The sequence below is a fragment of the Sceloporus occidentalis genome, unplaced genomic scaffold (genome assembly GCF_023333645.1).
Source record: "Sceloporus occidentalis isolate IW3139 unplaced genomic scaffold, rSceOcc1.0.p SCAF_9, whole genome shotgun sequence".
NCBI classification, from domain to species: Eukaryota; Metazoa; Chordata; class Lepidosauria; order Squamata; family Phrynosomatidae; genus Sceloporus; species Sceloporus occidentalis.
Genome location: NW_028316989.1, coordinates 44,529,594 through 44,554,090, shown reverse-complemented (window position 1 = coordinate 44,554,090; position 24,497 = coordinate 44,529,594). Strand labels below are relative to the sequence as shown.

At 42.1% G+C, this 24,497-nt stretch overlaps 1 protein-coding gene across 1 annotated transcript in view; it reads left to right on the top strand.

The window, feature by feature from the left end:
• Positions 1–24,497, top strand: part of LOC149307433 (leucine-rich repeat serine/threonine-protein kinase 1-like) — a 158,655-nt gene that overhangs the window by 122,013 nt on the left and 12,145 nt on the right. The window contains exons 10-25 of the mRNA XM_089539164.1: positions 1,031–1,168; positions 3,035–3,147; positions 3,230–3,306; positions 5,072–5,201; positions 5,826–5,938; positions 7,437–7,651; positions 8,554–8,718; positions 10,819–10,991; positions 12,526–12,646; positions 13,840–13,999; positions 14,503–14,779; positions 17,809–17,980; positions 19,544–19,707; positions 20,066–20,205; positions 21,053–21,302; positions 22,472–22,638. Coding sequence (XP_089395290.1) covers positions 1,031–1,168; positions 3,035–3,147; positions 3,230–3,306; positions 5,072–5,201; positions 5,826–5,938; positions 7,437–7,651; positions 8,554–8,718; positions 10,819–10,991; positions 12,526–12,646; positions 13,840–13,999; positions 14,503–14,779; positions 17,809–17,980; positions 19,544–19,707; positions 20,066–20,205; positions 21,053–21,302; positions 22,472–22,638 — 2,575 coding nt within the window. The remainder of the gene's footprint in view (positions 1–1,030; positions 1,169–3,034; positions 3,148–3,229; positions 3,307–5,071; positions 5,202–5,825; positions 5,939–7,436; positions 7,652–8,553; positions 8,719–10,818; positions 10,992–12,525; positions 12,647–13,839; positions 14,000–14,502; positions 14,780–17,808; positions 17,981–19,543; positions 19,708–20,065; positions 20,206–21,052; positions 21,303–22,471; positions 22,639–24,497) is intronic.

The window sequence follows — 24,497 nt, the reverse complement described above, 5'->3', positions numbered from 1 at the left end:
AGTAATGAGAACTTCCTGAAATCACAAGCTGTCCAGCAGTGGAACAGATTCCCTCAGGAGGTGGTGGGTCTTCCTACCAGGGATTTTAAAGAGGGGAGTGGATAACAACCTGTAGCAGCAGATTGGCAGCAGACTGGGCTAGCAGACAGCTGGAGTCCTTCCAATAGTGTGATTTTATTCACGGCAAAATATCATGTAGTAAACCTTGTGATAGGGTTGCCATAAATTTGGTAGTGACTTGAAGGCATACAACACATGCAGGTAGAGGAACCATATATATAAATGCTTTTGCATGGATGAAGATAGCTGGCAGAGAATATATTTCCTGTGCATAGAAAAATAAACCAGAAGAAAGAAACCTACCATTCTGAGAATTATCGCTTCCAAAAATTGTTTTATAGTGTAATCCAGATTCTGTGTTAAAAAAGATGAGTTCTGCAGTGTCAATAAATTATGCAGCTTTAGCATGTGTGCATCTATTACATAGTTGCACATAAATTGGTTCTGATTCTGTTAGTCCTAGAGAAAGACAGATATATGTACATATCTCATCCATGGTTAAAGAGGTTCAGACTTTGCCCATTGATTTCCGTGACTAACTAGTGTTGTTCTCATAAGGCCCAATCTGACTTGGAGCCCATGTGCCTAAAGTAACACATGTTTCAGTATCAGTTGTGCAAAACACACTTCAGAAATAGATGTTTTAAATAATTTAGGAATTTTAGATTTCTATAATACCTCTTTTTGTTAATTTTAATCATAATGCATTTTTATTGCAATTGTGTGTTTGATTTGCACTGTGTGTTTTGTATGTTGTAAAGTACCTAGGTATCATCTGATAGTTTTTAAATAATACACAATATTTCCATCTCCAGCTCTCACTTCAAAACCTTGCTAGTCACTTCCAAACCTGTCCTGGCATTCATAAGGACTAGAAACATGATTTAAAAATAAACACAGACACCAAAAAGGTGAGATTCTCAGCACAAAGAATTTTGTTTGAATATTTGTTTTTTCCTTACATTTCCAGAAATGTTGCAAAGCATCCAGAAATACATTGGAATCCCTGCCTGATACTCTGGCTGTTTTTTGGAAAAATCACCTGAAGGAAGTAGATTTTTCTGAAAATCTTCTGAAAGAGGTTCCCCAGTGTCTTTTCCAACTGGAAGTAAGTGGGAGGAACACTGTCATCACTTGTAATTTTCTTTGAATGCAAATGCTTCCAGATAGATGGCTCATAGCACCATCAAGCACAAGCCATTCTGCTGCTATATGGTCTTTTACTCCTTCACATTTTTTTGTAGGGGCTGCAGTTAGCTTGAATAAACTGGCATGGATCCCTGAGCGTTTGATAGCATAAGATTCCACCTTGCATGTCTGAAGTCTTTCTCCATTTCTCATAATGCATACTTTCTTTGTTTCCTTGAAGGAGGTTGCATGTGTATCCAGCAATCTGAGCACTAGATGGTGCTCCTGTGACATTTTGTTCTACCTTTTCTCTTCAGTTTCCTCCCAGGGTCCACAGTAATTTAGGAGCTGGGGTTCCTAGCAAGCTTTCAGTCATTTCACTAGTTGCATCATTATATTTCATATAGGAAGCCACCTGAGTACATCTCATATTTTATATTATTATTGTTATATTTATATTGTTAGTCATTATTTTGTGATTGTAAACCACCTCGATCCTCTTATTATTATTGTTGTTGTTGTTATTATTATTATTATGATCTAGCTCAGTATTGCATGCATGGACAGGGCAGCTCTCCAAGGTTTCAGATAGGGGTCTTTAACCAGCCACATCTGAAGATGCCAGGACTTGGAAACTGGTACCTTTTGCATGGCAAGTGTGTGATCTACCAAACTGCAGTGGCTCTTCCCCAGAGAGATTCTCTACTGACCAAAGGTCTATAGATTCATGGAATTTTGTAGCTTACAGTATACCACAAAATTAATAATGTAAAGCACGCTTGATTTCCTCCTTCCCTTCTCTTTCTTGGGACTGTTTTTGTTTTGCTTCTTTTGGCCAGGATGCGGTCGCATCCCTTGGCAGATGGAAGAATCCTATATGCTTATAGGATTCTTGGAGGAAGTGGATTCCTCTCCTTATGTTGCCCTTAATATCTTCTCCAGAGGGTTTGGAAGCCCTCAAGGGCAGAGTTTCAAGTAGAATAGAAGGCTGGGGGGAAGAAGAGAGAGAAAGAGTCCTTTTTAAAGTTGTGGGGGGGTTTTGTTTGTGCAGGGCAAGAAATATCTCTTTCGGGATCCACTGCCAAGTTTCTTCCACTAGTGGAAGGATCCAGTTGGATCCTGGCTTTTGTTTATTCTATAAAGAATAAACTTGACATCGCTGTAATAAATCCGGGGTTGTTTACATGTGACTTTAGAGCTGCCAATATTCCTGAGCTAAATTGCAAATGCTTTTTGCAAAGAGGCTATAATAATAATAATTAATTAATAATAATTTGTTTTATTTATATACCGCTATTCCAAAGATCATAGCGGTGAACAGCAAGTAAGCTAATTAGCAAGTAAGCTAATTTGCCCCCAACAGTCTGGGTACTCATTTTAGCTCCCTCCTCGGAAGGATGCAAGCCTGAGTTGAGCTTGGGCCCTTTTGCTGGTCTTGAACTCGCAACCTTGTGGTTTTGAGTGAATGGCTGCAGTACAGGCATTTAACCACTGCGCCACCAGGGCTCCCCAATGCGCCACCAGGGCTCCTATCAGTTCAGACCTCTGGCATGAGTGATCTTTCCCTTCCCAAGTTGCCTCCTGGTTAGGGAAAAAGAAAGAAGAGTGTGTACATACGTATGTGCATGCATGCATACATATATACATACACATACACAAGTGGTCCTGCCCAAGTGATGCTTTTGCCATGTGCACAACTAGTTTCAGCCTTTCTTGTTGTCAGCACACAAGTACGGATGGTTATGGCCCCCAGCAGAAAATAAAAATGAAGAGTATGTTTATATTAGGTGATTAATATAGTACAGAACCACTGTCGGTTCCTCTAATTCTTCTCTTTCCATTTCAGGTTTTGGTGTCCTTGAAACTCTCTGGGAACCAGATAGTCACATTACCTTCTCCAGAGAAGTGGACTTGCAGGCAGCTGAAATCTCTGGACCTCTCAAAGAACCAGCTTGGAAAGTGAGTCCTTTTTGTTGGTCCCAGGCTCCTACCGCAGCGGAGGGCTTTCTGTTTCACTGGTCTTTTGTTTGTTTGCCTACAGAACGGATGAAGGAGTCAAAACTAAGCGGATTGCGTTTTTCACTACTAGGAGCAGAGGCCGTGCTGGAACTGAAACAGGTAAAGTAAGCAAGGGATGAAGAGTCTAGGCTTTAAGGTCTTGGGGGACAGCCTTTCTCTCTCAACTTTATGATAAAAGAAAGCCAAGATGCACCAATAGAGAGATAGCTTTCTCCTTGCTTTTCTGCATGATATCATAGCACTTCCATTCTCTTTCCAGAGGGAGATGGTCATCAAAGCATACCTTTTGTCAAACAGATTTTTCCAGCACAACAAAAGACACACTTTTATGACCATATCCCTCTGGAAGGAGAATGGAAGTGCTACAGCGTCATGTGAAGAAGCAAGGAGAAAGCTGCTTCTCTCTCGATGCGTCTCAGCTTTCTTTTGTCATGCAACAGGACTTGTGAACTTGCTCCTTTCTGTGACACATCTGGTGGGGACAGGAGAGAGGGCTTTCTTGGTGGCTGCTCCCAAGCTTTGAAACTCCCTACCAGGGAAGCTAGGCTATCTTTGGCAAAGACCATTTCACTTATTTCAGTCTGTTTTTCATTGTATTTCAACACGATATTATGTTTTAACCATACTTGTTTTTTATTTGTTGTTAGCTGCCTTGAGTGCCAATTTTTGGGCAGGTAGGTGTGACATAAATTCAATAAATGAGAGCTGGTTAGAAGCTTATAAACAGTCAGTCCAGGTGCCAAGGAACATCAATCAATCAGTCACTTTATTTATACTCCACCTTTTCCCCAAGACAAAGAATCAGGGGAAGCCTGTGTAGCAGCTTGTCACTGTTGTTCTTTCCAGCTAGGATTGGGGTCCTCTACTCCTCCCAGACGCCTGCAAAACTAATTGTCCTGTGAAGAGGAGAACTTTCTTTGCATGGGCCAAATAAAATCTCCTCCTCCCATTCCCACAGTGACAAATCTGGAGGATGCAGGACCCAATCCCTAGTTTTGGTGCAAACTGTCCGGACAACATCCAGCCAGTTCAGCACCAAACCCATTGTATACTCCCCTTAACATGTTTTTTAAAAACTCACCTTTTGCTCAGGATTTTCTCAAAAGATAGGGAGCCATCTGTTATGATGCTAGGTGATTGTTTACATTGTGTCCCACTATATTGTCTGAACAGCCCCCTGGTATTGCAATGGGTGTCCATGTAATGGGGACATTAGGTTAACTCCAGGACAAGAATACTCCAGGCTGTTCCTGGAGTATACTTGCTTGTGCAGACACCATCGAGAAGGAGAAGTCAACAAGAAGCTGAGTTGCTGTTGCCATCAAATAAGTTCTTTCGAGTCAAATGATTTGTGATTGGTTTTACGTACAGTGGGCCCTTGCTATCCACTGGGGTTTGGTTCCAAGATCTTCCATGGATACCAAAAGATGCTCAAGTCCCATTAAATACAGTGGCATTGTAAAATGGCATCCCTTACATAAAATGACAAAATCCAGCTTTGCTATTTGGAATTTATACTTCTTAAAAACGTTTTCATTCCATGGATTCTTGAATCCATGGACATGGAGAGCCATCTGTTCTCATCGTAGCTAAGCCATTCAGATTGCTTAGGAATAAATAAATAATGTAGGAAGCAGCATTATCCTAGACTGTACTGTCTAGTATCATCTCCCAGTGGTTTCCCAGTGTCTTGGGTAATTTTCCCCACCTTCCATAACTTGATCCTTTTCAACTTGGAGGTGTCAGGGATTCACTTGGAGACATGCGCATTTGAAGAATTTCTTCTTCCACTGATTTATGCCTGTGAAATCAGACCCTGCTTCAATCTTTTTTATAATTAGATTCTGCTTTTTCCTTCTTCCAGGATCCACCTTGGAGTTTCCTGAATATCTGAATGAAACTCTTGAGGTTCTCTACCTGAATGACAACCAGCTAGACTCCGTCCCCCAGTCGGTTTGCCTCCTCAAAGGGTTGTCAGAGCTCTATTTGGGAAAGTAAGTCCAGTTAATCCAAAGCAACATGGAGTGCCTTTAATTGCCACTTTAATTGCCATGGCTGCATCCTATGGAATCCTAGGATTTTAGTCTGGTGAGATGTTAGAGCTCTTTAACTGGGAATTCTAAATGTCTCTCCTCAATGGCAGATCCTAGGATTTTGTAGGATGCCACCATGTCTATTAGTGGGATCACGGTGCAATAAATAAGTTTGACTCATTTCATGGAAAATGTCATTGCCAGTCTAGTTTTTATAGCCAAACTGCAAATGTTAGCTTTTGGACTGCAGTGCCAAGAATCCCTCAGTCGGTCTGGCTACTAGTGAGAGGCAGAGAATATTTGTGGCCCATCTTGGATCAATATTTGCAACCATGCACTTGCATTAATGTGTGTCCTTCCTGCTAGGAGCATTTGCAGTCCTGTCCACCTTCCCATCTCATTCATGTTGTCACAACTGTTGTTGTTGTTGCTTTCTTGGTTGCACTGAGATTCCTGGAAAGTTTTGTCCAAGCTGAAACATTTGGGTTTGCATCCAATTTTGTTCCTCAAGAGTAGATTTTTGTGCAGCTCAGATGTCAGTCCCCCCTCTCACCAAATGGGTGTGTTATATATATATATTTACAGCAATGCAGGCATTCATGAGCTTCCTCCTGAACTTGGACAACTGGCTAATCTTTGGCAGCTGGATATTGAGGAGCTAAATATTGGCAACCTTCCTGCGGAGATCAGAAAAGAGAGTGAGTCTGTTTCCTCCCTATGGTTTATTAGTGTCAGCTGTTTGCACAGAGAGGGAATCCAAAACCAAGCCTAGTTTTATTTATTATTGAATGGTGGGGAAAATGGGATGGAATCTGGCCAGGCTGCGCTTCTCTCACAATGGAATTCTAAACCTAGAACTTTCCATTTCATCCAAATTCGGCTTGATCAGTTCATTTTCAAGGCACTTTTTCTCAGCAGTGGCACAAGAGAAGCATTGCTAGGCAAGGGATTTTCCTCCAGTGACTGAACATAATTGAACTGTGAAGCCTTCAGGCAAACTCACAATTAGAAATGCAGCCATTGCATGGCTTATATGAATGAAGCATTAATAGTTTTATTAATTTTTTAGGAATCCTGATATTGCATTCTCTTCAGCAGAGGCATGCAAACCCTCCAGCTATAGTCAGATTGCAGTCTCCTATCAGCCTTAGCCAACATAGGCTGCATCTGCATTGCAGAAATAATATGATTAGATATCACTTCAACTGCCATGGTTCAGTGCTGTGGAATTCTGGAATTGTAATTTGGTGGGAGTTCTGGTGCCACAATAAACTACAATTCCAAGGATTCTATAACATTGGGCCATGGCAGTTAAAGTGGTATCAAACTGGCTTATTTCTGTAGTGCAGATGCAGCCATAGCTAGTGGCAAGGAGTGCTAAGAATAGAAGTCCAACAACATCAAAAGCCCAGAGTATCCATGCTCTGGGGCTACCCTGACCTACCCCAATACCTGGGGCTCCCCATCCCAATGCCTGGTGGCTGTCCATGTGTGCGTCCTGCTGTGCTGCCTGCCACTGCCACTTGCAGATGTCGCTTGCTCAGTGGTTAGAATGAAATGCCCAGCTTTGATCTCTTGGCTGGTCACCTCATTCTGACCTCAGAGTGAGTGATGTGTGGCCGCAGTCGTGGGCAGCACAGCAAGATGCATTTCAAACAGCCATCCTGGCATCAGAACAGAGGACTTTGGATCTTCTGGGAGGATCTAGAGCAAACAGGGAGCTTTTAAAATACATTGTAACAAGGGTATCCTGGATTTGGTGCTAAACAGGTCTGCCTCATCTGGACTGTTCATGCCAGTCTCAGGAATTTGGCATTGCATCATCTGGACTCTCCATTGAGATGAGGGGGGGGGGGCATTTTATTTGGCCCGTGTAGACCAAACCGAACATCCCATGGGAGGAGGAAAGATTCCACAACCTAGGAGTAGCCAATACAGTTCGTTCTCCATATCCATGGATTCAACCATCCATGGGTTGAAAATATTATATATATATTCCAAAAAGCAAACATTTATTTTACCATTTTATATAAGGGACATCATTTTAGTACATCATTGTATTTAATGGGACTTGAGCTTCCGGATTTTGGTATCCATAGTGGGTCTTGGAACCAAATTCAAGTGAATACCAAGAACTCACTGTAGTTTTCTGCTGTCACTTTAGTTTGACCATTTTGGCATTCCTATGCCTACTAGGTCCCAAGACCATTTTAGCCTACCTACGAGCCCAGCTACGCAAAGCGGAGAAATGCAACATGATGAAAATGATCGTTGTGGGACCCCCGCGGCAGGGAAAATCCACGTTGATTGAGATTCTACAAACAGGGAAAGCTTCCCCATCAATGCCCAATGATGCTACGATCCAGACCACAAAGTGGGAGCTTCAGAAACCATCTGGATTCAAATCGAAGGTAAACGTGAAGAGACTCAAAAGTTTTCTCTTCCAAGGCAGGACAAGAGAACTAACTGTGCCTTTGAAAAATGACAAAAACCAGTGATGATAGATTTACATTGATCCCAAAGTTTTCGAGGTTTTCCTGAGTTCATGGCTGTTGTAAAAGTTTCAAATGGGGAGACATGACCTACTTCATCTTTCTTGTCTTTTACTGTGGACAGTAGAGTCATTTGAACCTTTTAACTCTTGTAGAGCAGGGGTGGATAAAGCTTTTTTACCCCTTAAATGCTTCAAATGCCCTCTAGATAGTATGGGGAACATTTTCGCCACATCTCCCTGGGACAATTTAGATCCAGGAGAGACCTTTTTTTGCAACAAGAAATGACTTCAGCTCACTTTCTCTTGTTGAAAAAAGGCATTCCCTTGGCCTAAAATGATATCTTAATATCCAACCTTAGTATCTGACATTTAAAAACTCAGCCCGCATCGGTTGAAAAAGCACGACAGCACAAAATGTTTTTACTTGCTGCTGAAAGGAGAGTAATGTTTGCCCTCCCCTAGATAAAAAGAGGAGGCAAAAGATGCCTGCTTTACAGACCAAAGGTAACTGTGTAGTCTTTTTAAAAATAAGGTGAATCCATATTTAATGAAGGAACGTTAGCGATCATGGTTTTCTGGCCACAGCAGAGGCATGGTTCCTTTGCAGAGAGCAATTAGCTTACATTTCCTGTGCAGAAGTGATAGCCACCCTTGACAAATGTGTCTTTCTTCACCCAGAACATTGATACCCATTGATGCACATTATGGAGATATGCAGGGTGCGAGTTCATTATGCATTGAGCATTATCATCTCTGTCTGATTTACTTTAACTTCAGTGGGTGTTGTCTCTCCCTCAATGTTTCTCTTTGTCCAACTAGATGGATTCAGTTGAGTTTAACGTCTGGGATATCGGGGGTCCCACCAGCATGTCAACAGTCAACCAGTGTTTCTTCACAGATAAGGCCTTGTATGTTGTCGTCTGGAACTTGGCACTCGGGGAAGAAGCTGTTGCAAGTCTTCAGTTTTGGCTACTGAATATTGAGGTAAGCAGGAAGTTGCGGCTGGCTTTCAGGCTGTTGGGGAGATACTGCATGAAGAATCCAGTATTCCAATAGATTAAAGGAAACTAGTTTTAGAATTTGTTTAATAAGACTTGGCTAAACAATTATTCAATTTAAATTGTTGTAACCTAGGTGTTACAACACCTAGCTAAGCTAAGAGAGCCAGTATGGTGTAGTAGTTTGAGCCTTGGACTATGACTCTGGAGACCAAGGTTCGAATGCCAGCTTGGCCATGTAAACCCATTGGGTGACCTTGGGCAAGTCACACTGTCTCAACCTCAGATGATGGCAATGGTAAATCTCCCCTGAAGAAACCTGCCAAGAAAACCCCATAATAGGTTTGCCTTAGAGTCGCCATAAGTTGGAAATGGCTTGAAAGTACACAACAAGAACAACAACCTAGGCGTTGCTTACTAGGAGTTGCAACTGGCTCTAGTCAACAGCCTACAATAGCAGTATTCTCCAGCAGAGCACATTGTGGGATTCCAAATGAAATTGATCTTAAGAGACACATCAACCTGATCACTTGGTTACTTCCAAAATGCTTCTGAACTACAAAGCTGATTTTTTTTCAAAGGAGGTGGAATTCATTCAAAATGATCTGAATCCTGATCTGCCTTTGCATTGAACATCTTGTCTTTGCATTGAACATTTCGTCTGAATTCAGTTTCCGTTTGTTTGACCTCATCCAGTCAATTTCTGGTACTAAACAGTTCATGCATTCTCACTCAATACAATAAGAAACATATTTTCTAATGCAGGTTCTTTTTAATAACTATTTCTATTAAACTCTTGCCTGTTTTGGTCAGTGAGATTGTTTTTGAGCAGTTAAACCAACTAAGGCTACAGTTTTATGTACAGCAGACCCTTCCCATCCATAGGGATTCAGTTCTGCAGGGCCCCCACAGATGTCAAAAAACGTGGACTGTCACACCCCATATTATTCAGTGGTAGTGCTGTGCACACTGACGCATCAGCATGTCCCCATGCATGCACCACCGTTGAATAATATTATAGGGCATGGTCATCCGCAGGTGGTCAAATCTACAGGTTGCAAATCCATCGATAGGAAGGGTGCACTGTACACACATTCCTAAGGCCCACTGAACACCATGGAGCTTATTGTAATGAAGCAGGCCTGCCGTACCAAAGATGATGAGATGTTGGTCACCCATTAGCTAGAGTGAGCAACTCACATACTCAGTGGAGTGGATGTTGTTAAGGTAGTTAGATTTTCAGGATTCCAGGAGTGAGTTACAGAAAGGAGAACTCCTTTCCAAATTGTAGGGTCATATCCTGCCCACCGGTGGCACGTAACTTGGAATATGTGACCATTTTGGGTTCTCCCTAGAAGAGTCAGCTCCTTTTAAATGCAAGAGGGGATATCCATGTTGGCATCCACCTTGCCAGGACAGATCCCAGGCTTCCATAGGATGGAGGCATGACAGTTAAAGCTGCATTAATTCTGCAGTGTGATAGCAGCCTTAGTGATTCCTCATCACCTTGGTGATTCCTCACCAATTCCTCCTCAGGGCCCATGAGATTGCTCAGAGATGTTAACAGAGGGGCATAGATTTTTATTGCCTTATTGCACAGCATGTTGCTAACTTTTCAATTGGTATTTTTCAGCCTCAGTAAAGCTATCTGACTCACGGAAGGTGAACCATTAGCCAGCTCAGTTATTCCAGAGCTTGAGGGTTTTTCCTAGCGCTTTGCCCTAGGCCTGAAAGTTCTCAGTATATCCAGGGATTCCCCTGGTATTGAGCCATGGAGGGAAGGGGTGGTTGTGGATATTTTGCTGGGTTAATTTACTACCTCCAGGTCATTCAGTGTAAAAGACAGAGAGACTAGACAAGGAGTGTCTGGTTTTTATTTGATTCCTGTATTCCTCCAATGATCTGTTGGGTAAAGGTGGTCCTTCAAAATATCCTGGCCCAAAACCATTAAATGATTTCAGCATTTGATTGGAACTGATGTCTAGTAGATTACATCGTATTTTTGCTTTTTGCAAAGGTTCAAAATGTGAGGAGACATACTTGGATCCAACAAAAAGCAGTGACACTAGAGGTTTTCTCTTTCCAGGCCAAAGCACCCAATTCGATTGTGTTGGTGGTGGGAACCCACCTTGACTTGATTGATACTAAATTCCGGGTTGAAAGGATTGCCACCCTGAGAGCATACGTCCTGGCTATCTGTCGATCTCCTTCTGGCTCAAGAGCAACTGGCTTCCCAGATATCACAATGAAACACTTACAGTAAGTAAGGTCTTGTTTTCCATTAACTGTACACTCCCCACTGCACACACAATGTTGTCACATCAGCCATCTTCCTGACATGCTAGTTTCCTAAAGGTAGAGATAATTTTCTTTTTTGGAGCATTCACTCATGCAATCTTATATTTGCATGCTGAAGTTGTAGATCCCTATAGACTGTACCATATATATTTTTCCTGAGCTTGTGTATTAGGTGTAGATGAACAGGGCCCAGTGTTAGCATCCTGTACCAGGTTCATCTTCCTCAGAATATCTATTGGCCAGACCTTTATAAATAAATGATTTTTTTTAATGGACTTGGTGTCCATAAATTAACAGGACTCTTGCATGATGTTCTTTCTGTCTTCAAGTTCTCTGTCTCTTTCATGCCACTTCTCTTGCCTTCCTGTTTTCATCAAGGCTGAAAGATTCATTCAGATCTCTCCATCTCAGAGTAACACTGTTCTCCAAAGTCTACCAAAGCTTCTTTCACAACCTTCTTCTAAAACTCACTTGACTTCCTGCAGCCCCTTTTTCATCCTATTCCCACACTCTCGTGGGGTACTATGATATAGTCTCTCCCAGTTGTCTCCTGTCTCCCTAAAACAATTTCTTTCATTCACAATCCTTCACCTAGAACTGACTGCATCACTGCTCTTCAGAATGTAAGATTGGGATAGGCAGTGTGCTGTTTGGAGTCGCTTTGAGATATGAGAAAGCTTTTGTGGGCCAGAGACAAAAGTGCTCTTATCTCCAATCGCTGCCCGAGGGTCTTCTCCCCTCACCCACCATCCATGGTGACTGGAGCTTTGGAACAGAAGATATAGTTTGTCTCTGCAAAAATTGCTGTTATATTTCCCTCCCTTCCACCCTGGAGAATATGTGTGGAGTGAGTAAGAGTGCAGCTTTGTGGCAAGGCACAAAGAAGACTGCCTTTATACAGCAAGAAGCAAAGAGACCAGGAGGAGAGCGCGATAGAAGGAAGGCAGTTCCCAAGCTGCAAGAGAGGTTTTTGAAAAGAGGCTTTTACTGACCCGATACTGAAGGCCTGAGCCTTGTGGTTCCTTACAAAATAGCACTTCAGAGGGACGATTGTGCCAACCGCCACAAGGCAAAGCCCACCCCCAAGCCCTTAGTTTTACAAATGCACCACAGTCAAAGCCCAACAGTGAATGTAATGAGCCTAGTTTAATAATAGGGAAGAGGAGATGCAGCCTGGCAGCCGCTCTGAAATATAGTGAATGTGTATATAAATAACATTCTTTTAGATCTATTTTAAAAAAAATAATGCCATCAGCCATTGGAGAGATTTATTTATTTATGCTTATATACTGCCCCTTGGTCTTTACTATTGGGAAAAGGCTTCTTCTGGAGCCGAGAACATGGCCATACAAGGTGTTTGAGGGTGCTGACAAGGTCCCCTAGGAAACCAATGCAGACCCCAAACCCCCCAACAATTTTACTCTGGATAGTGACCCTGAGAAGCTGTTTAGACCACTATGTGATATTAACATCTCTTTGTTGGTTTGCGTTGCAGTGAAATCTCATGTAAGACACTAGAAGGTCTGGAAGGACTGCGACATATGATCTATCACATCACTGTGAACATGAAGGACGTCGGGAGTTCTATTGGCTCACAAAAGCTTGTTGGGAGATTGGTGTGTATAGTCATTTTTAACTTGGATGGTAAATTTTGTAGCTTTTAGAAAACATATCTGCCCTTTTCAGAAGTAATAGTCTTGCTGGCTAGTTTGTGTAAACACAAGGTTGATGCAGGTTGGTCAGGTTGGCATTCATAATGCACACCTTCCAACATTTCATAGATAAAAACATGTGCGACCAGGTGACATCACAGTGTGGTCAGGATGGCAAAAGTTGTTAAATGAGGAAGAACACACAAGCTAGGAGAGGCTGCAGCAGTTTGCTTTTGCCTGAGCCCATTGGGAAGGGCAAGACTTTGCTCTCTCCTTCTTTTGAATTAATTGAATGCAAACTACTTCTGTGAACTCAATTAGCAGCAATTGAAGCACAAAAGGGGAAAGTCAGAGGAAGGCAGAGAAATTGGGGCATTTTAAAGGGAAATGAAAAAGTGGCATGACAGAAGATGAATTAGGACTGGTTCTGCCAAATCAGAACAGTTGAGGGGGTGTGATAACATCTGGCACAGGACTGGTCCATGCAGTCCTTGTTTGCATTCATTCACACTTCAGCAGTACTCCAGAAGGAGAGAGGCTGCATCTGACTGTATTATCATACGAAATGACATGATTCTAGCTTATCCCCCCCAGCAATCTCATGCAACAAAAATTTTACACCAATAAATCTTCTGCAAAAAACCAGAAATGTTACACAACAATGTTGTACAACAAAAGAATTGCATAAGAAAAATCTTGTGCAAAAGCCGAAATCTTCCACAACAAAGATTTTACACGCATAAACACAAATTGCACAGAAAAGAGCAATTGTACACAAAATATAGGCAGATGATTTTGTTGCGTAAGAGTGCTGTTTTCTGTGAATTATTTTTGTTGTGAAAAGCTGTTGTTTTTGTACGGCTAAAAACGAACGATGTGACACACACATATGGCTACTTAGAAATTGGTTTATTGTGCACAAAACCACACAATTCTCATGCAAAAAAACCTCCACCTATTTCTGTGCAGAATAATTTCCAAAATTGGGATGTGCAAATATTGTGTGGGAACTGTACAGAAATATTTTTTTCTCCTCACTGGAGACAAAACTGTAGAAATCATTTGTTATTCCTTATAGCAACCAATACTTTAATGTTAACATCCGTAAAACATGGCAACTGTTTTGATGGCCATTGATTTTCAGTATTACTTAACAGATACCAAGGAGTTACTTGAGCCTCCAAGTGTCCATCATAGGTGAGCAACAGAGGAGAAGCCAAAGCGACAATGTACAATATCTAACAGACAAGGAAATGGAGGAAATCGTAGAGAAAACTCCTGGCAATGACATCAAGGATCATGAGGATCTGCAAGCTGGTAGGTCTACATGTAATAACTCCTTGAAAACCAATATATACAACAGGGCTAGGGAATCCCTGGATCTAACCCAGCCTTCCTGGGGTCCCAATTCAGCTCTTTGCGTTTCTATATATTGCCATGCCTCCTTTCTAGTAACAGCACTGTTTGGTGGTTCCTTTAGCATTTTGCAATGGAGAGGGTGCCCAGACATTGCAGTTTTTCCTGCCTATTTTCCCCCATTGCTTTGACAAAATCCTCCTTCTTTTCATTGGCACACCTGGTGCCCATCTTGTAGATGGTTGTGTTCAGAGAGAAGGAGTGGACAGTAAAACCTCTGCTACTGGGTTCCCATTTTTGTTGGTGAATTTCAAGATGTACCATCAGCTTCTGAGCTATAGTGACAACCTTACACACCTCTACAACATCATTGCTGTTGCTGTTGCTTTTGCTGTTATTATTATTATTATCACAATAGACTGTCGCACTCCTGACCTGACCCCCGTGTTTTCCTTTCACCCCAGCCATGAATTTCCTGATAGAAACGGGAATGCTGTTGCACTTCCCTGATACAAGCCACGGCCTGAGAAACCTCTATTTCCTCGACCCAGTTTGGTTGTCGGAATGCCTGCAAAGAATCTTCAACATCAAAAGCTCAAAGTCAGTTGCTAAGAACGGCGTGATCAAAGCTGAGGATCTGCGGATGCTACTGGTTGGGACAGGGTTCACCCAACAGACGGAAGAACAGTATTTCCAGTTCCTTGCCAAGTTTGAAATTGCGCTGCCGGTAGCCAACAACAGGTACACTGGTAATTGTCACCAGAAGTGTAGCTAATCCAGGCAGCTGGAAACAAAGTGGGAGTAGGGAGAGGTCATTCCTTTTGTCCAGATGTTTATTTCAGCTTTAGTTGTTTGTGGAGATGCAGCAAAATTGAAAGAGTGCTAGCATATGTTGGGAACGGGATTTTGTGTGTCCAAATCCACTCCCTCCAGAATCAGCAATCATGTGCTTCAGCTTGAAGTCTTCCTTGCTTTCACTCCTATCCCTTCGCCCGCCCCAGTTCTGGTCAATTGCATGCACCTCTGGATGGAGTGGTTGTGGTTTCATTGCTCCTCCCTTGGGATCTCCAGCAGTATTTGGAAATCTTTGCTATAGAATTGTTCTAACCTAGGCGATGAGATTTTTAAGGCTGATCATAAGGAACTGTACGCATTTTAAAAAAGAAGTATTTTTGGTTTAGATACCTCAAGCTTTTCTGTCTTGTTTTTCTGGCTTAACAAGCCATTGCATTGCTCCTCACACTTTGTTCGTCTCTTCTCTCCCACCTCAGTCTCTCTTCCCCCCTCCCAAGCCAATTACTGCAAAGAAGCAGATTGCTGTCCTATCCCTCGCCTTCCTCTTCTTCGCCCACTCTTTTGCAGCATCTTCAAGCAAACTTTGTGACTGTTCATTGACACCAATTGCTGTGGTTAGTTCATTCTGACAGGATGCTAGCAATTACCATCTAGATTGCCCAAGAGGGGTTTGCAATCCTATTGTTAGCCGGAAAAGCAATTGTCGGTTTGATCAGCTGTGAAGTGTAATTGGGCACATTCCCAATTTGCACCTTGCATGATGCTCCAGCACAGAAGGAGATCTGGTTTTTGCACTTCAGTGCTGTTGCAGTAAAGCAAAGGTTGGCTGACTGGGGGAGGATAGGGGGCTGCATTAGCTGCAGGAGACTTTTAGAGAGCTGTCCCCAAACGCTACAAACATCCTCAGGGGCGGGATGGTTTTCCACCATGATTTTAGGCCCCCAGGGGAAATGAGCAAAAGGCACCCCCCTGTTTACCTTGTGTTGTTAAAAAAGACCTCACTTGGTTTTAAAATGGCCCAGGGGGATCACAAATGTGGCAAAATGCCCCTCATTCCCTCTTGCAAAAAGAGGTGTGTGGTCCTGGAGGCTGCAGGGAGGATGCAGGATGCACTTTGCCCACCCTTAGTAAAGCATAGCCTATAAAGCATGGATGGATGGATGGATGGATGGATGGATGGATGGATGGATGGATGGATGGATGGATGGATGCTTAGCATATGTACATAAATACATTAACATACACATCAATATACATTTCTTGTTGTTGTTGTGTGTCTTCAAGTTGCTTCCAACTTACGGCAACACAAAGGCGAATCTACCATGGGGTTTTCTTGGAAAGTTTCTTCAGAGGGGGTTTGCCATTGCCTTCCACTGAGGCTGAGAGCATGTGACTTGCCCAAAGTCATCCAGTGACTTACATGGCCAAGCTGGGTATGGAATCCTGTTCTCCAGAGTTGTATTCCACGCTGGGTCATACATTATATAGGTTAGCTTACATTATAATACATTAACATACATACATTAACATGTTAACATCAACATACAGTAATTCAACAGATCTGTGAGGTTGATCAGTTCCATGATCCCCATATTGCTCAAGGGAAGAGGTTTTGAACTGAGGGCTTCCCTTCTCATAAGTCTTAACCTTAGCCAGTAAGTTTTGCTGCCTACCAGAACTTCTTTGGTCTGGAGTCTTCCTTAACATGATGGAGGAACATACTAAGTCAGACAATATTAGAGCAATATTGTCTCCTCTAGATGACAGCAGCTATCCTGCGTCTCATTGCAAAGGTCTCTCTGTTCACCTGCTACTGATCCTTCAAACTGAGATGAGGAGGCTTAATTCTGGGACTTTGGGGATGGAAAGCAGGTGGTCTGTCTCCTAGTAGGCTTCTCCTTGCAGTACATATTCTATGTACTGGTGGTGCAGTGGTGAAATGCCTGTACTGCAGCCACTCACTCAAAACCATAAGGTTGCGAGTTCAATTCCAGCGAAAGGGTTCAAGCCCGACTCAAGCTTGCATCCTTCCAAGGAGGTCACTAAAATGAGTACCCAGCTTGTTGGGGGCAATTAGTTTACAGTTGTAAACCACTTAGACACTGTTAGTTCAGTATGAAGCAGTATATAAATGAAGCTGTTTGTTATTCTATAATGGGGTAGGACAGCATTGACCCTTGAGTTGAATTGTCATTGGCCGTCCTCTGAGTTTTCAGAGTCAGGCATCAGGAGACTGGCAGATTGCTGGCTAAGATGTCACAAGGAGGATTTGTGAACCATCAGGGTACAGACTTTGTTCTTAAATTAATGGCTCACTTGAGCGATCTGGCTGGGTCCCATGTTCTTACCGAATGCATCAACAAAAGGGGATGACAATTAGGGAGACTGACTAGTTTCAGAGTGTTTTATAGTTATATTAGAGATGTTGCTTTGTGAAACCAAAGTCCTGAGAGGTATTCTGAGGACAGCAGCTTTCTCTTTTTTGTGCCAGCATCTTATGTGGAATGGAAATTCGGCAGCAGTTGAAAAAAAGGCACACATAATGGGCCTCTGGCAGCAATCTGCTGATGTTCCTGCAGTATCTGTTTGGTCATTAGAAGTTTCTCACCGGCATATGTTTGCCTGGAAGGTATCCTTGAGACATTTCTATGCTTAAGGGAAATGAAGAAATCTGTTAGTATCTGACTGTATTTTTTTAAGGGAATCTGTTTTTCGTGAGCAACACAAGTACTCCATGTTTATGCTCAAAGTGCTTTCCAAAAGATGAGCCTCTAAGCTGTGTCTATTCTTTGCCTGTCTCTTTGTGCAGGATTGTTGTAAAGCTCCCCTCTTCCTGCAGTGTTGCAAAGGCTTTTAATGTATATGTTTTTTGCTATGCTGTTCAGTATAAAACCAAAGATATTCTGTCCAGCAGACAGGGTATTTGCTGGTTTGAAAAGTGCAACTTGTGACCTGATTGTGGCATTTGTTTTCAGTTACCTTCTACCCCACCTGCTTCCTGCCAAACCAGCCCTTGACGTTCATGGCTTACGCCATCAGACAACAAACACCATCCAAAGGGTATTCAAGATGAGTTTTGTCCCAGTTGGCTTTTGGCAAAGGTTTATAGCCCGGATGCTTATCAGTCTTGCAGAGATGGACCTCCAGGTAAGAGGATACAAAAATTGAGGGGGAAAATCTTTTGTATCTGATGAGAGCAAATCTACATCTGACACTTCATGATCTTGGACATGTCTTAGCCTCATTGATGCACAAGAAGCACCCTGCTATGAGAACTACGTCAGAGTAATGGTATCATATTAAGACTCACACATAATGAGTGTTTTCAGTATTTGGTCACAGGACAGCTGTATTTGGGTAGCAAAATACAGAAAGGTACTTGGTAGACTTTCTGGGGTAGACATGGAAACCCCAGGAAACTGGTACTGCTAGGGTCAAGAGACAGATTTACCATCATCTCGACCATCATCTCAGTCTCATGTTTCCCATTTTTATGAATGATCACTATTTCCTCCAGTGGAGAAAAGGAGCGCAGTGAAGGATGCTCCTTTCATGGGAAGAGACCTGGCTATACAGATAGCAGTTCCACTGCAGCCTTCACAGGAATCCCTGGAATAGGCAGACCCTTTATTTCAAGCTGCAGTGGACATTTTTTGTAACTGGAAATATGCTTACATTGACAACTACGGAGCTTAATTGTAGATAAACCCCAGTCCAAAATTATTCAAATATGCTTCTGGCCACTGCATGCATCTTACTGAAGACTTCAAGGGCAATGAATTTGGCACAAGTTAATTCTTAGCACTGATTGCACTGGTATTAACTTCCTTGGCAATCTGTGTAATTACTCTCCAAATCTTCTTATCTTATTATTATCCTGTCATCAGTTCAGAATGTTCAGCTGATGATAACACTGATGACAGGAATAATGCTTGTGGTCCACAGAAGCTCTTGATGAATGTGCATTTTCCACACATACACATTAAATCAGCATTCTTAATATTCTTGAGGATTATGGTCCAGTTCTATTAAATGAAATGGATGTCTTCATATGAAGTCGAAGGTTTTCATGGCCAGCATCCATAGTTTTTTGTGGGTTTTTCAGGCTAAACTCTTCCAGAACATGGCCACATAGCCTGAAGAATCCACAAAAACTATGGATGTCTTCATGTTCAGCGGGATGTGAATTGCCTAAATCCAGTTGTTAGTCCCAGCTGAAGTAGACCCATTAAACTGATAGCATATACATAGGTATTAACTTACCATTCAGCAATTGATTCAGCAGATCTACTCTAGTTGATCGCCAGCATAGTGTTGTGATTTGAATGTTGGACTAGGACTCTGGGAGACAAGGGTTCAAATCCCCACATGGCTATGGAAACCCACTGGGTGACCTTGCAAAAATCATACTTTCTCAGCCTCAGAGGAAAGCCACAGCAAATACCCATCTGATGAAATCTTACCAATGGCTTTGCCATCAAGCGAGGCTCTGCCTCTACAACTGAATGGTCCGAGTCAGCATCATTCTCAAACTGAAGGTCCAGCCATCTGCTGTTTCCTACATAACAGAACAGAACCTGTATCTGTAGCACTCAGGTCCTGCTTGTCTGTTTCACACGGACACATCTTGAAACATGAAAAGAATGCTTAACCAGATGTGCCATTCTGAAAGATCTTTTTATAATGTCCCCATTTTTCTTCCCGTCCCAGTTCTTTGAAAACAAGAAGAATACCAAGACTAGGAATAAAAGAGCTGCCATCTACAGTTTCACCGGCACACAGCGAAACAGATGCAGCACTTTCCGGGTTAAAAGAAACCACACCATTTACTGGCAAGAGGGGCTGTTTGTCACCTTTGATGGAGGTTACTTGAGGTAATGGTTGATCCCTGGGAAGTATGTCTGGGATATTCGGCATAAAAACCAAAGTGAAATGGTATAGTTGGGTTTGGGGTTTTTTTTAGGTGAAAGTAATGTGGGTATAAGTCTGCCTGGGTGAGTAATGGGGAAAGAAACAGCTGTGTTTTATATTTTCAGTGTAAGGTGATGTTAAATCTATCATCCTCTAAACTAACCTTCCTCAAACTGTGCCTTCCAGAAGTGTTGGATTATAGGAATTCAGCTCACAGAAGACTGAATGGTTGATGTAGTAAGATCCCAGGCAGCTAAAATGCTGCAGAAAGCTGGTTAAAAACAGCCCTTCACTGATTTCTCAAGGTTTCTATTTTTGCAGCGTAGAGTCTTCAGATGTTAACTGGAAGAAGAAGAAAAGTGGTGGCATTAAAATTACCTGCCAGTCAGAGGCAAGGGATTTTTCAGCAATGGCTTTTATTACAGATCATGTCAATTCCCTGATAGACCAATGGTTTCCTGGTAAGAATGATTACCATTAGTTTCTGCTAATAGAAATGATGTTTTTTTAGGTGTCCCTGAGAACTTTGCCTTTCTCTGTGCATTTTGGACATTTGTCTTTTCTGTACACCATCACATAATGTCTTACAAACTGCTTTTGCAAGTCCTTTCAGTGTCACAACAAGATTCCTGACTGGCATGCATCTGCATCTGGATGGTTGTGGTGGGGTGAAGAATTCGTGCACAAAAATGCAAATCCAATACCCCAGTGGGTGATTTCTAGGGTCCTAGTGTCTAGATTTGAATGGTTGTAATGTAGCAATGTTATAATATGCTTTATACTCAAGTAATAAACATTTGGCTTTTAAAAGTGCAACAGCTGGAGTTTCCCAAATCGAAAATGCTTGAAACCCCAAATGCGTGTGTGTGGGCGGGTGGGGTGTGTGCAAATACAGTGCAGGTATTCCAAAATCCAGAAAAATCTGAAATCCAAAATAGTCCTGATCCTGAGCATTTTGAATAAGGGAGACTGAACCCGAACTGATTTTGTTGCAAAGTTCAAGCAATGCACTTCTGATACAGGGCCTCACCAATTGCCAGGTAGGGATTGATGTGCAATCCCAACTAATGCTCACCAACAACTGTGTGCACAGAGCAGTCCCGAATGAATGAATGAATGAATGAATGAATGAATGAATGAATGAATGTTGCCTGCAGGAATAGCACCTTTTTTCCTGGATTTAGTCCTTGAAGTTATCCTGGGGGAAAACAACTGGTGCAGCAACACTCTATCCTTATTAGGGAACCTTGTCTTGACTGTGATAACGCTATCTTGAAATCTGATTTATGGTTCTCAATCCATCATCAGCACTCACAGCCACTGAGAGTGATGGGACTCTGCTGATGGAGCAGTACGTCCCTTGCCCAGTCTGTTCGACACCTAAAAAAAAAGATGGAAAAGGCAACCAGAAAATCGAGGACATGCAGTACTTCAACATGGAGGATTGTGTTCTGACGGCTATTGAGTCCGACAGCATTGTTTGTGGTTACCACCCAGATATACCTGTGCTTTTGCAGGAGTTGGTTCCTGAGCTTTTCATGACAGATTTTCCTGCCAGGTGAGATGGATTTCCCTTTTCATTTTTTCACCCTGGAAATAACAATGTCTGGAAATAACATCTATTAGATCTATTAGAATTACAAATTGTTTTGGTAATTCTGCTGCCGCTTTCCAGTTTGTTTATGTATGCATGTATGCAAAGTAGTTTCAGAGAGGCTTGCTGTGATTTCATTAAATTATTTTCCTACCCAGAAAGATACAGAGCCAGCATGGTGTAGTGTTTTAAGCCTTCGACTATGACTCTGGAGACCAGGGTTTAGATCAGCAGGCATTTGAAGACAAAGCTTGAGTGGGGACCATCTAATCTGTCTGTTTGTTGGGACACAGAAGGTTTTGTTGTTGTTAATTGCCATCATGTCAACTTCTACTTATGGTATTACAGAGAGCTCCAAGACAACTTGTTATTGTCTTGCTCAGATCATGCAAGCAGAGGACTCTACCTTCTTTGATCGAGTCTATCCATCTGTATTGTGGTCTTCCTCTACTGCCTTCCACCCTACCACACATTGCCTTTTCTCATAAGACCTGTCTTCTCATATCCAAAGTACAACAGTCTCAGTTTATTTATTACTTTGGATAGTGATGTCTTGATCCATCAGCTTCTAGGAAGAGTTCAGGCTTGATCCATTCATTTGCCTTTTAACAGTCCATGGTATCCATGGAACGCTCCTCCAGTGCCACATTTCAAATGAGATGATTTTCTTTTTGTCAGCTTTCTTTACAGTCCCATTTTCGCACCAATACATAGCCAATGGAAATATTATGGCAAGGACAATTCTGACCTTCATACATCTTATCTAATTCTTTCTGATCTTTCATAGGTGCTCTTCCAAGAGTGCATCTATACTGTAGAAATAGTGCAGTTTGACACTACTTTGCATGCTGTAGCTCCATCTTATGGAATCCTAGGAAGGTCTTTGGCCTCACAAAACTACAAATCCCAGGATTCTGTAGGATGGAGCCCTGGCAGTTAAAGTGGTGTCAAACTGCATTATTTCTACAGCGTAGATGCACCCATAGTCTTCTGATTTCTTGGCTACGCTCTCCATTTTGATTTATAGGTGATCTTAAAGCCATTGTTTCCATTTGGCCCTTTGGAACTCAGCGCATACATCCTAAATTCCTTAAAGATAAATTTTGCCTCATTCTCTCCATCATGCCTTGCAGATTGTTTTTGGAAAACAGCAAACTGGAATACATTGAAAATGAAAGCAATGTCCTCGGCCAAGGAGGAAGTGGGACTGTTATATATCAGGCACAGTACCAAGGAAAACCGGTGGCAGTGAAGCGATTTCAGATTAAAAAATGCAAGAGTTCTGCATGTTCAGCTACAGGTACTGTATCGCTATTCTGAAAACTAGGGACTTTTCCCTTTCACCCCCTTCCATCTTCTCCTTCTTTGTTTAGAAGCAAATAACCTTCCCCTTTTAAATATCAAAAATTCCTGTTTAAATACAGCTTTTACACCTTGGCTAGAAATAATGTCTGTCTTGGGTGTGAGGATGGGAGAGGTTTGGTGTTTGGTGTGTTTTAACACATCTTTATAGAAACATGCACTCATGAATAAAAACGGGAATGTTTTTAGAAATCTAAGAAATGCATGGAATGGAAGTGAGAATTGGGCACAGGAATTTGAATGACTTTCCCAGTTGACTCTTAAGCTGTGCTGCTCATAGAAAATGGAGCCACAGTTCAGCAGCTGTCATCGTTCAGTGCAAAGACTTGAGGTGAATTCCTGGTGTCGCCAGTTAAAAATATATACCCTTTTCTGGAAGGGGTCAAAAACCTAAATCAAGTAGTAATCCGATTACAAGACAGTGCCATACTCACTGCAGGAAACATGAACACTGAAAAGCAGCATACAAAAACTGTTGATTCAGTGCCTGTGTACTAGTATCTTTACATGGTATAAGATAGGAACTGAGGGTGGACAACTGTCAGCTGTTTGGGGAACTGCATTTACACACACATCCCACCAAAGATCTTGGAGGCCTCTTCCCCCAGAAATATATTTGCAGTGGTCCCTTGGTATCTGCTAGGGTTTGGTTCCAGGAACCCCCGTGGATACCAAAATCCATGCATGCTCAAGTCCCATTAAATACCATGGATAGTAAAATGATGTCCCTTATATAAAATGGCAGAGTCAAAGTTTGCTTTTTGGAATCTGTGTGTGTGTGTGCGCACGCGCACATACACACTTCTTACCAATATATTGTTAAGGAAAATGCAACATGGGATATACAGTGAAAGAAATAAAACATGTATGTGAGAGTCAGGATGACTCAGCAGAAGCAATTAGAAGCCACACAGGTGTAAAAGGTAATGTAATTAACAAGTCCTAAATGCCAAGGACAGAAATGCAAAGTGGATAATTGAAAGCACCTGAGAATTGTTAAAGTGGACAAGGTGAGATGATGAAATCATTAATTATGTGATGAACCAAGAGAACCAATGAAAATGGTTGTACACGCCCACTGGGTGGAAACTGACAAGAGTGGGTGGTGTTTTCCAAGGGCTATAATAATTGCTATGAATCCCAATGTATTTTGTGGGTAGTAGTAGTGGATAGTAGTGAGGAGTATTGTTGGATAGTTTTGGAGCTGTATATAGTAGAATAAAGTAGATATTTTATACAAGACTACTGAGTTGTCTGGTGTCTTGGGTGAAGATACAAGAGCCAGCTGGATCCTGAAGAAGTGTGAAGACTTCTGTGGAAGCAAGAGTGAGAAGGCTTGGAGAGTTTGTCAGGGTCTTCAGCCTATTCTCTGTAACTCTGCTGCTTTAGAGCAAAGCTTTAACCACTGGCCAAAACTGGTCAGCGCCGGTGCGTAACAAGGTGGTGAGTTCGAGCCAGAGGTGAAGAGCTACAACTCCCATCATCCCTGACATATATCAATAGAAAGAAAGCCTTAGACCAAATGCAAGAGAAAAAAGGATTGGGAAGGAGAAAGAAAAAGGCACAACCAATTCAAACACTAGTTGTTGGCTGCAAAAGTCTTATACCAACCAGCTTTGCAAGGTGAAGTCGAAGGCTTTCATGGCCAGCATCCACAGATGCTGGCAAAAGATCAGGAGGAAACTCTTCTAGAACATGGCCACATAGACAGAAAAACCCACAAAAAACTACAGCTTTGCAAGGTTGATGAGAGCCGTGCATGCCTTCATTCACTCCCTCTGCTACAGCCTGGTGTAA